Below are 12,285 nucleotides of genomic sequence, written 5' to 3'. Positions count from 1 at the left end.
TACTTACTCAGAGTTTGCACTAAACCGGCTTCCTGAAACAGGGCCCAGGACAGAACACGAGTGAAAACGTGGCCAGTGTGTAAAAATCTGTACACTCAGGTTCTGTGTAAGCAAACGATAAAGACGTGACTGACTCAAGACTTTTGCACAGTGCTTTAAGTATATGATGAGGTTACATCACAGTTTAATTAGTGATATTTATGACATTTGAATATTCAGCGTGTATATGATTGAATACTATCAGTACCAAAAAGCCTGAATCAATATTTATGATCAACTACAGTTGAACTATTATGGATTATTGATCTGGAGCAATTTGAAGTTCTGGACACAAATAAGAGAAAATAATACTGATAAGAATAAACTGCTTGAAAAGAGAAATGAAAACTTTCACTGTGTTTCCTGGATCGTTTGCATTAACTGACTTCTCAGGAATCACGTCTGCGGATATTTGCGTGCCACTATGAGCCGACTTTATGTTATCTTGCTGTTGTGAAGCTCTGGTCTGCATTTCCAGGAAGAAATGAGCCGTGGATGAAAACTCTATCAGACTGTTAACAGCTGGCAGCAGAGCTGGACTCTCGACAGAGTCGAGTGCAATCAGGTAGGTGAACAAAAGGACGAGCTCGTCTCCAGAGCTGCTGCGAAAACAGGTTTGTTTACGGCAACGAGGACACAGTGTTTGTAATTGTGCGGGAGGTGACGAGACATGTTCGAGAGCTCCCGCCAAGCAACACACACACAGCACTAACACCACTCGCAGGTGGAGCGGCTAACGTTGATTATGCTGACCAAGCGCACCCTCGTCATTGCAAAGACGCCCCCAGATGGCAGCAGCCAAGTCTTCTGGGTACCAAACGGATCTGGACACTACAGGTCGCTCAGCCACACGGCCTGAATCCATACCCTGATCATTAGCAGCTGCTTTGGTGGTCCGAGTAGGGATCTACGCAAAGCCTGGCACTCGTCCCAACACATGTCTTTGATTGCAAGCGTTTAAAGATCGCAGGTCCACGTCTGTGTACAGTTACTGGTAGAAACGTTTAACTTTGCATCATAAATTGTGCTCAGAGCAGAAAGGACTCAACATTTTCCAAACACTGGAACAATTCAGTGCAGGGTTGACGAGTGCTTGCAAACTTTATTGTAAAAGCCGTGCGACATGCACAACAGCCATGCTAACCTGCTTCCACTCATGCCTGCAGTGAGAGACGGTCTTCAAAATAAACTTTGGCTCAAAAGCCAGCGACAGACAGATATGACCATGGTGAGGACAGGTGGAGGAAGAACAGAGCTACTAATGTGCTTTTAACTCTGTGAAGCTGATGAAAATCTACATGTCTGCAGCTGCTTGTGCCGAGCGTTGTTGGCGCTACAGTCATGGCAACATCAAAGCTCCAAATCGCGTTAAGGAGCTCTCAGCCTACGTTAGGCTGCGGGTAATAAAGCTCATGTCATGCTTCATCAACTGAAATATAAACCGAGAAGCATAAGCAGATGTTTTATCCGCTCTATCCTTCGTTGGCAGCAGAGAAATATTTGGGTTCACAACAAGAACAACAAATGACAACATAACGATTCCCAGGAAGAGTCGGGACTGGTAATTCATGTTCTATCACATCTGAAAGGCTCGCTGTGAGGTTTACAGGAGTTTAGCTCCGATTCTCTCCACACCAGCCTTCGCACTCTGGGCAAGACTAAGCCGAGCCCCAAACGAGTCGCTGCAAATGAATGCATTTCATCTAAGCATGCAAATTCCAAATATTCATATTCTGAATATGAATTTACCGGCTCCAGAACCTGATAAGATATGAGTGATGTTATCAGTGCTGACCGGGAAACTGGGAACCAGCAAAATAAACAAAGGTGACTTTGATCTGCTCCAACACAAACATCAGGCCTCGTCTCAGTAATGCTTTTTATATTTCTGTCATGTAGAGAGGAGAGACCGTTAACTGTAATGGAAAGCTGCAGCCAGACAGGTAGGGGTCACCAAACAGTAACATCATTTGCTCTTTTTTGTGTCTTATTACCAAAAACACCTCAAACCTGAACTCTACCACAGCTGTGCAGTTTAGAGCAACACGCTGCTGATCAGAAGACAGATTAACATCCCAGTGACGCAGATGATGCACTGAGATTTGATTTTCCTGAGGCTGTCCCTGCGCTTCAAGCCACATATACCAGCTGAGAAGTCAACCCTCTGATGTCTGAATCATCCTCGGTGACCTCAGCGCCAACCCGAGTCATCAAAATATCAGGAAACAAAGAAAACGATCGTTGGAGCTGAAACGCTTCAAAACCTCAGCAGGTTACGCGAGCTGTAGCAGCCATGTCTAAAATCACACGGCGCCTACAAAGCACCGAATCTGCAACTATTTTTTATTTAGACGAAAACTGTAAGACTGTGTTGACTCTGACAGGAGCGACCTTTCACTCAGCCTGACTGCTGGGTGACAACGAAAGTAAACACAATGAAACTGAACTGGTTGAAACTCTGGTGCATTTCTGTGTGTTGTGGTTGTTTCACGTGTCATTATTTAATCGTTACTGCAGCCTGTGCACTGTGGGACATTGATTTATAGCAGTATTTAAATTAAAGTTTAACTGATGCACGGCCCAGCCTTTGGGATGTCGAGGCTTTAAGCCAAGGACGCCAACGCAAAGCCACTGCAGTAAAATCATCAGAGCTGAAGATTCGCACAAACAGCAGGTGAGAAAAAGCACCAAACTCTGATAAGCTGAGAAGCATTCAAAGAATCTGCACGTAATAAAGAAAAGCAGCCAGACTGGACACATTCCTGCAGCTCAGTCCCTCTTTACACTTTGAGCTGCAGCGATCTCATTCAGAGACTTCGGCTGCTATTTTTAGCTGCACAGACGCCAACGCTGGTTAGAGAACAAATCGGATATTAGTTTCACGGATTAAACACGCGTGAGTGCGCATTTACTGCATTGTTTACATGGATGTCAGCCACTTGCACGTCTGAACTGCACAGGCACAGAGTATCTCAACTTTCTATCAGCTTTTCCTGCTCCCAACGTGTTTTGAATGCACTGATAGGAGGCTGCTGTTACGTGGTTCAGTCTTATCTGGCAAGTACAAACAGGACTGTTGGAACAATAAAGCCGAGCCTGCTGTTCTGTTTGTATTCAGTTTGCAGCAGCAGCTCAGAAAGCACGCGATCGATCAGACAGACTGGGCGCACGAGAAAATAAACCAGCACGACCGTCTTTGTCCTTTACCAGAGCGTGTCCCTCTCCACAGCCACCTCTGGAACTCCCACAGTGTGTGAAACATGCCTGTGATTGGCTCACACGCAGACCAGGTGAAAATGCAAACGTGAGCCCTCTCTCTCGTTACATTTGTTTCTGAGGAAAGTTCAAAAATGGTATTAAGTCATAATCTCTGCCTGGTTCTGTTCATTGTATAAAAGTGGTTAATGGGGACCTAATAAGATTTTTAACAGTGATGTTTTCGACGTATGTTGTGGCGTCAAAACTTCACTAGGAGTGCACGAGTCCCTGCAAACACACACGTGCACGTCTATGAAGGCGTTTGAATGCAAAGGTATCTCAATATTTCACACACAATTATAAACTGTGTGTGTGTGTGTGTGTGTTAGCACAGTTTTCTCTGATGACTCATGCGATGCTGTGATGATGCTTCAAAAGCCTGGGCAGCTGCTTCCACCAGTTCCTCACTGACCTGCTTCTTCTCAGGAACGTATTTTGAAGTATTTCGCTGCTTCTATTTATTCTGTCCTTTGACTTGCACGACTTATTCCAAATGTATCTGCAGAGGAGCAAACGCAGCAGCGTGCATCGTGTCACCACGGCACTGAATTAAAAGTAAGTGTTGCTCCACATGTGTGAATTCTGAGAGGTCTGTCAACTATTTCCTGTTAATCATCAAGCCGACTGTTTACAGGAGGCTAAACCAACCCTTGGACCACAGGTGTCGAACTCCAGGCCTCGAGGGCAGGTTTTAGACGTAACCTTGATACAGGACAGCTGATTTAAATGGCTAAATTACGTCCTCAACATGTCCTGAAGTTCTCCAGATGCCTGATGATGAACTAATCGTGTGATTCAGGTGTGTTGACCCAGGGTGAGATCTAAAACCTGCAGGACTCCGGCCCTTGAGGCCTGGAGTTTGACACCCCTGCCTTAGACGTTGCCCAGGAGCTCCTGAGGGGCTCTGCTGGTGACCCTGAACAGATGCTGAATCCAGCTGCCAGGCTGAGCCGATGGAACTTTGATATATTCGATTTTTATTACCAAAAACGTGAAAGTTTTATTTTTACGCCTTATAGCTCATGAAAACCAAAATTCCAGTATCTCAAATTATTAGAAATATTTCAGGTTTGAGTCGTTCACTGTTGGAACAGCATAAACACCGTGCAGCTTTTGGTCTAGTTGACTACATGCAAACACAACCGTGGGGACGACTGTTGACCTGGACTGAGCTGATCCTCGAGGAGCCAAATTTCTCTTTTCACTGAAGTCAGTTTTGCATTTTGTTTGGAAACGAAGGTCCTGGAGGAAGTCGGAGACACAGAATCCAGGGGTCTGAAGTCTAATGTCAGGTTTCTGTGATGGTTTGGGGTGTCATCCAAAATCGGCGCAGCCATCTACCAGAAGATGCTAGCGCACTTCATGCTTCCAACTGCTGACGAGGTTTGCTAACCACGACAGGAACACGAGACGCACCCGACAGGAGCTGGTGGCCGTCACAGCTTCAACAACGCCTGAGCAACAACACGCTCGCCATGTCCACGACACACTGATGCAGCGGTTCGTGGTAATGGGACTCCAACCACGTGTGTGAATCAACTGCTATCAGAAGTCTCTGTATGCAAATCTTTATTTATATACATTCTAATAATATGAGATACAGTGCTTTAGATTTTCATGAGCTAAAAGCAGTAAAAAGCTTTCAAATATGTGACTTTACATGTAATAGATAGAGAGTATATGAAATCTGCAGCCTTGTGGATTCGAGCCCGTTTGGGGTCGTCAGCCTGGAGGTCTGAGGGTCGTTCTGGCCCTGTGTGAACAGTCTGTGGCCAAACATCATTCAAAGAGAACTTAAAACGTACTAGGATAACATAGAAAGCGTAACTGTGAACTTTAGCATGGTTAGAGATCAGACGGCACTCTCTGTGTTTCTGATGATGTGAAGTGCATGAACTGGGCTACACTCGACTGGTACCGTTAGTGCAGGGGCTGCTGCTGCTGCATCGATCCATCCTCTTCTCACAGTTGGAGCCTGTGAAGTTGGACGGGCAGCGGCAGGTGTACCCGCCGGTGTCTTCCTGTATGCAAGTGCCTCCATTAAAGCACGGCCCGTCAGCGCACCTCATGGCGCTGATCTCGCAGCTCTTCCCGTAGAAACCCTGAGGGCACGTGCAGGAGTAATCGTTCTCCGAGTCCTGGAGGAGAGACAGAGGAGAAGAACAAGGTGAGGAGGCGACAAGCAAAGCTGCGTGTGATTCTGATTCTGCAGCATCGGTTAGCAAAGGTGCGGCCTGCTGCGAGCAGTTAGTGCAGGTTATAGTTCGGTGAACTATTACATCATCAGCAAAATCACACGGACTTTGCACCAGCGATCCGCACCGTTACCCCTCTGAGGTATAAGCACTGTCAGAATCAGCTTTGTGAACATTAGTGTGAGTTGTTGATACTATTTTAGTTTATCAGAAGGTTCAATAAACAGCACTGATGAATGAAACATTTACTGACACTTACTTCATGCTTCAGGCTCCCTAAAAGATGATGATGAGCGAACAGTGTTAACACTAAGTTCTAAACCATCATCACCAACAGCCCCATTCCCCTAACCTGACCCCGACCCCGACCTTTACCTCAGTTGTGGAGAAAAACGCTTTTTTGGAAATGCACACCAGCTGATTACTCTTTGTTTTTTCCTCCCTGATTGCTAAGACTTTGCACAACAAGATTTGGATTAGCGTGACTGTTACGACTGAGTGTGCAGGTGCTCCTCCGTGATTGGTGCATCCAGGGTGGATGGATCGTACCGACTGGCTAACAACCGGGAGGCAGCGCATAAGAAGACACCGCCAGGGACTGCCAGGTGATTCATCCTCGGCCCGACCCAACCGGCAGACCGTTCACTGTGTCACTATGTTGGTTTAATGTAGGAGCATGTAGGGGTGGACCGCCTTTTTGTTGTGGTCTGGCCGCGCCTAGATGGGCCATAACAGTGACCATCAGTGACCTCTGACCTCTCAGGGCTAACAGCTTGACATCCAGTCCGACTGTGTCTGGCATTTTTGTTCCAACATGCTACTCCGCCAGGAAACGCTCTACCCTGCACGTGAGAAGCTGCTAAAGTTGGGAGTTACTTCCTAAACGATCTGAAGAGTTAAAGAAAAGGAGGTTTGGCTGCACCGAGCCCGTTGCTGACTTACGTTGCAGCTGCCGCCGTTCCTGCAGGGGTTGCTGTCGCACTCGTTGACTTCGACCTCGCAGTCTTTGCCGGTGTAGCCGGGCCGGCAGGCGCACGTATAGCTGCCCTCGCCGGTGTTGGTGCAGGAGGCGCCGTTCTGGCACGGCTTGTGGTTGGTGCAGTAATTCAGGTCTGCAGTGAAGAAAGAAGATTACAGGAAACGGGAAACAACAACATCCACAACAAGAGACGAGGCAACTGTGGCGTCTGCTGTTTTAGTGTTTTGATTGTTACCATAATCCTTGTCGGTGTCGGTGCTTTTGGAAACCGAATTTCCCAGAGGAACCCACCCGAGGGATTAATAAAGTTTTATCTTATCTTTGGTGTTTGAAAGTCGAACTCAAAACCACAACAAAATCCCCTCAGTGCCACTAAATTAAGGTGTTTTGGTTTTGTTATTATGATTGATATTTCTAATTTCACAGACACATCTGTGGAGTTCCCTGTTCACGATGCGATTCATGTGTTTTCTTGCAAACATAATTCACGAGTCCAGCTCATCTCTGCAGCGACAGATGGAGCTGCTGTAAAACACTAAACAACATGTTTCTGTTTGAAATGCTAAAACCAGCTGACACAGTTGGAAACTGTCGCATTAACCACGACAGCAGCAGGCAGGTGATTTAACATTTACAATAATATTTATTCTCAAACACAGATCCACGTAACCCTAATCAATCAGCAGCTGATTGGTGATGTATCTTAGAGGTGAGAGGTTTTAGGTACCTGAACATTTTTGAGTCTACTGAACAATCACTTTAAAGCAATGTAATTATCCATAACCAGAATGCAAATAATGTAAACCCTGAGCGGTGCATGTAGAGGCAAAAAGACAGGAAGTTTGTCATGTGAGCTGTTATTAGATTACTTGGATCAATGCGAGTGATCGGTGTGTGAACATATGTACAAAAAAGGAAAATAAAAGGAAAGGCATTAAGGAAAATGTAAAAGGACTCAGGATGGCGCCCTGAGGTGCCCCGCTTCAGCTCAAACACAATGCTGTCGACCTCGGTGCCTTTGTCTAAAGGTTTACTTTTATAAATGATCAAATGCTGCTGAGGAGCAAATCCTCATTCCCAGGGTGCCAAATCCTGCCGTTAAAAGTTCAAATAGAGGACTCGGTGTCCTCTGTGCTCGGCGTCATCGATGGAAGCAACAGTGGGACTGTTTTTCTCCCAGCTCGTCACATATGGATGTCCGGTCAGGCACCAGCAGTGTCACGTCTGAGGGGAATATTAGAAATGGCTTTTCTACCATCCCACCACCGCCACCCTCCCACTGCCCTGTCTGGACTTTGTGGGAAGAAAAACATATTTATTGTTCATGTTTTGGTTATACTGGCCCAACATAACCGTCTTCATTTAAACACAGTACATGTGGCTTTTTTCTGCATACATGCAGATGACACATAAAAACATCCCCTCATAAAGATCTGTTATCAAATGTGGAAATGTGTCTTTAATGTGTTCAACCTTTAACCTTGAATCTATTGATATTCTGCAGACGGGCAGGGTCAGAGGTCATACCTCTGCATGGCAGCACAGTTCTCAGTTCTGGGATTTAAAAACCGCTGTGGCCAAAAGTTTGTGTCACCAAAGACAAAACTGAATGTTTAAATTCTTTATATGACATGTTCATGATTACTCTTCACTGCGTCACAGCAAAAACAATCATCTGAACTGAAGGTTCAGCAGCAAAGTGCATGAAACACAACATTTGTGTGGCTAACCTGCTGTGGTGCGTGGCTTTAAAGAACCTGCGTATAAAGTAATCATTGTTACAGTCACTTAAAAACTGTTATTGGCTCATAAAACTAAACCAGCAGCTTATTTCTAAAGATTGTCAGAAATGTATTTAGAGCTGCTGACACGATGTCTGCTGACATTTCAGGTAAAAGTCTCTGAAACAGAAAATAACTGATGCGGTGAACCAAAAGCTTGTCTGCAAAGGGGTTTGCTTCCACACGAATGCAGCCCTCATTTCACATCAGCCCCAAACTGCTTCTATATTGTGAATAAATTACATCATATCAGGTCATTTAAAGTGACAAATTAATCTGATCTTAGTTAGTCAGACGCCTCCGGCATCAGAAACGATGGTTAAAAACAGCTCTACACTTCCTTAAACTAAAGATAAAACATCTTTAAAGAGCACTCTTGGTTTTTACTTGCTGTTCGATGAGAGTTGTGAAATAAATCATAGTTTCAGCTAAAATGCGTCACTGTGGGAGGACAGTAACAGCTGACGTACAGGCAGAAAAACACCTCATAGTGAAATACATCAGCTTCACACTGTTTTCCTGAAAGTTTAAATCGTTGCCAACAAACTGGGTGAATCTTTTTGCAGCTCTGAAAGTGTGTGGATTTATTTCAATAAACAGAAAAAGGAGAAGTTACAAATCAGCCGCAGCGTCGGTTTGTTGTGGGGGCAGGGTGGGGGTATGCTTGAACCTGCAAAGGAAACACTCAGCTGCCCGTTAACCCCACCGGGGCGACGCACCCGCAGGTTTAAACCCACCTTGGTCGCAGTACAGGCCGCCCCAGCCCTCCCTGCAGTCGCACTGCCAGGGCAGCTTACAGGTCCCGTGTTTGCAGCCGGGGTGTCGGACGCACTCGTCGCAGCTCTTGCCCTGCCAGCCCTGCTGGCACACGCACTCCCGGGGAGACTTGCAGAAACCATGCTGCTCGCTGCACCCTGCACAGATGGCTGATGGGAGGAGGAGGGACGCAGGGAGAGAGAGGGCAGGAGGAGGAAGGTCAAAGAACGCAAGAAAGAGAGGGAAGGGAGGAAATATTATCATGACTGTGTGTGTGTGTGTGTGTGTGTGTGTGTGTGTGTGTGTGTGTGTGTGTGTGTGTGTGTGTGAGAGAGAGAGACAAAACAGCTCCTCACCCGTCTAAGGGACTCCTCCTTAAACTCACACACGGTCACGATTACATGACTGCATCACGTTAACTTTCTTTAATTTCCTGGAGACTCACTTTAACCTGGACCTGCCGAAAGCTCACCTTAAAACTGAATGAATAAACACACACACACACACACACACACACACACACACACACACAGCTCCCCTACAAGTGCTTGTTAAGTGCTGAACGAAGCAGCTGGCCCGCACAACAAAAGCAACACATGCTGTCTCCTTTCACGCAAGGCAGCACACATTAAGCTGCAGCGCGTGTCCCCTTAAAGGCGGGCGGGCCGGGGGCCGACTGGGGGCCCATTGTTGATCTCAAAACAAAGGGAGCAGACCTCAGAGGCACACACGCACGCACACACGCACGCACACTGGAAACGACATAAGCTCTAACATCTCTTTTTTGTCCCCTGCAGCCACCAGGGCCAGCGGTGGCACTGACAACTGCTTGACTTCACAATTTCAAGGCCGCCAAGGGTCCCATTCTTTACCCCCCCCCCCCCTCCTCAGCAGGAGAAACGTTAGAATAAAAAATGGAGGGAGCTCAGGAGGAGGAGTTGCACTACTGTAAGAAAACAAGAGATCGCTCCTGATTTGGAGCCAGTTTTGTTGCATCATTGAACGTTTTTAGTATATTTTCGTGAGACTGGAGCCGTTAAAAACAGCTTTGCTCAGCATGTGACTCTGGGTGTAATCTTAAGTGAGAAGGGCACCAATGACTCTCCTCAAATGATCATAAGCAGTAAAATTACACCTTAAAGGACAATTTCTGTTGAATTGCTGAAAGCATCACAGAGGACACTCACCCACTGTGCAATACTCTCCTTTCCAGCCCTCCAGGCAGTTAATCTTCCCTTCCTTGTCACAGGTGTAGTGGCCGAAGGTGTCGTTGCGTGGCCGGCAGTAGGCGGAGCAGGCCTCCCCGTGGTAGAACTCCTTGCACACGACGTGGTAGGAGTAGTGGAGCTCGCTCTGGTTGCTGGTGTTCTCGCCCTTGGTCCAGTCCTCTCCAACCCTCAGCTTGTGGCGGGTGGCCAGCCGGCTGATCAGGTTGTTCGGATTCTCTGGTTGGAAATTCATCATCATCATCATCATCATCATCAGACAAAAACACCACTCGTGTTTTTAATTATGTTCGTCTGTGGCGATGGTAAACATTAACAAATAATAGTTTTAAGTGTCTTTATCTGGTGCTTGTTGATGTTCACAGGTACGAATCACGAGTGGATTCTCTGTGCGGGAAGATGAACTGTGAGCATGAGGCCTGACTGTGTGAGCTGTCGCCACCTGCCGGTGAGCCGGCGGCGATGCGTCGGGAGTTTACCTATGGACCGTTCTGGAGCGTCCGCCTTCCAGGCTTCAATGATCAGAGAGAACGTCCCCTGAAAGTAACCGGGAAAAGAAACATCTTAGTTAGTTAGATGTTAGTAGACGTGGAGGGAAACGGCACATTTGAGTTTGCTTTGTCTTTCTGAGGCTTTTGAGAAAAGTTTCTTCTTCTCTGGATGTTTGTGGCTGAAAACCTTTAAGATTTCAAGAGCAATAAAGAAATAACTCCTTTAGTGCATTCGCTGCGCTGCTGTCACGCCTGAAACACGCGTGACTGTCGTCACTTACCGGCCACTTGAAGGGAATCGGCACTCTTATGGGCTCTCTCTCGGAGATGGAGTTGGAGTCGGCGTCGAAGACATCCGTGAGCGCTTCGCCGTACGTGCACGGCGGCTCCGGCTTAATAACGTTCTGCGAGTGTTGGAGGCACACGCGGAAAAAAATCAGGCAGTCCTCAGACTTTTGGCCACAGATGCCGCTGGAGCTGGTGAAGGAGTCGATCTTGAGCTCGAAAACTTCGGCGGTAAGAGCCTGAGGGGGGCAAAGAGAGGAGAGGGGTCACCTGGTGCAAAGACGCACACAAATTCATCACTGCAAAACGGCGCACGTCTGCATCACAAACCCGACGCGCGCGGTTTCTGCAGCGCAGCGTGTCCGAAACACGTAAGAAAACAGTTTAACAAAAGCATCAACAAAGCCCCACGCCCCCGTGGGTCCCGTGAGCGCTGTCACTCACCGTCTGTGCCAAGGCGAGCAGCAGGAGACACGGCAGCAGCGAGCGTGCCATGGCGCGTCCACAGGTCCAGTGCGTAAAGTCCAAAGGATCCAAAATCAAACGGAGAGACGAAGGAAAAACCTCCAGAAAGAGCGGGCAGTGTGCGCGTGTCCGCGGTGTGCAACCCGAACTGAAACAAAGTTTAATCCGCTCCGCGCTGAACTCTGGACCGCAGCTGTCGTCCCACCTCCTTTATACCTCAGGAGGAGGGCAGGAAGGAGGTGCGTCGACTGCAAGGAGGGAGGGCTGCTGTGCTGATGTTTGTGTGAAATGAGTTTAGAACGAAAGAAAAACAAAAGCAGCAGTGAGTGAAACTCCCCATGCCGCGCGCCGTTACGCACGCTTTACGCGTTCTTTTAACTTTTTATTTTTCAGGCGCTTCTTTTCTCCAGCGCTGCGAGAACACGAAGCCTGAGCCACTCAGATTATACAGATTTCCAACACTCTGTGTGACGATGTCACGAGGGACGGGGGCTGAGGGACGGGGGGATGCTTTGATTGGCTTTCACCAGCTGATGGTGCAATTACGCAACAAAGTGCCAGGAGCCAAACGCTCACGACCGAGGCGCTGCTTTTACTGCCTCTGTGACGTCACAAAGTGTCCGCAGGTATTTACCTTCTGCGGTCAGCACGCTGAGGCAGTGAAATGTGCTGTGGAAGTGAAACTACCTCTCCGCGCACACCACACGCGCCTCTCCTGTCGCGTGCCGTCCCACGAGTGGGGAGGAAGACTGAAATTATGGTGGGTGGTTTTGAAGCTCTGAAGCGCGAAACAGCGAAGCCAGAAGAACC

At 47.5% G+C, this 12,285-nt stretch overlaps 1 protein-coding gene across 3 annotated transcripts in view; it reads right to left on the bottom strand.

Annotated features, from left to right (window-relative positions):
- dlc (deltaC) overlaps window positions 1-11,645 on the bottom strand; it is a 20,250-nt gene extending 8,605 nt beyond the window's left edge. For all 3 annotated transcript variants that reach the window (XR_001290426.1, XM_005737450.2, XM_005737451.1), the window contains exons 1-7: window positions 11,455-11,645; window positions 11,007-11,249; window positions 10,714-10,771; window positions 10,196-10,453; window positions 8,990-9,178; window positions 6,435-6,604; window positions 5,216-5,435 (exon numbers count right to left, since the gene is read on the bottom strand). Coding sequence is in view for 2 of the 3 variants with exons in the window: in XM_005737450.2 (XP_005737507.1) it covers window positions 5,216-5,435; window positions 6,435-6,604; window positions 8,990-9,178; window positions 10,196-10,453; window positions 10,714-10,771; window positions 11,007-11,249; window positions 11,455-11,505 (1,189 nt within the window). In the remaining variant the exon portion in view is untranslated. The remainder of the gene's footprint in view (window positions 1-5,215; window positions 5,436-6,434; window positions 6,605-8,989; window positions 9,179-10,195; window positions 10,454-10,713; window positions 10,772-11,006; window positions 11,250-11,454) is intronic.
- Between the last annotated feature and the right edge of the window lie 640 nt (window positions 11,646-12,285).

The sequence above is a fragment of the Pundamilia nyererei genome, unplaced genomic scaffold (genome assembly GCF_000239375.1).
Source record: "Pundamilia nyererei isolate P.nyererei 1_Seehausen unplaced genomic scaffold, PunNye1.0 scaffold00076, whole genome shotgun sequence".
Taxonomy (NCBI): domain Eukaryota; kingdom Metazoa; phylum Chordata; class Actinopteri; order Cichliformes; family Cichlidae; genus Pundamilia; species Pundamilia nyererei.
Note: the sequence above shows the minus strand (reverse complement) of the source record. Positions and strands in the feature narration are given on the sequence as shown.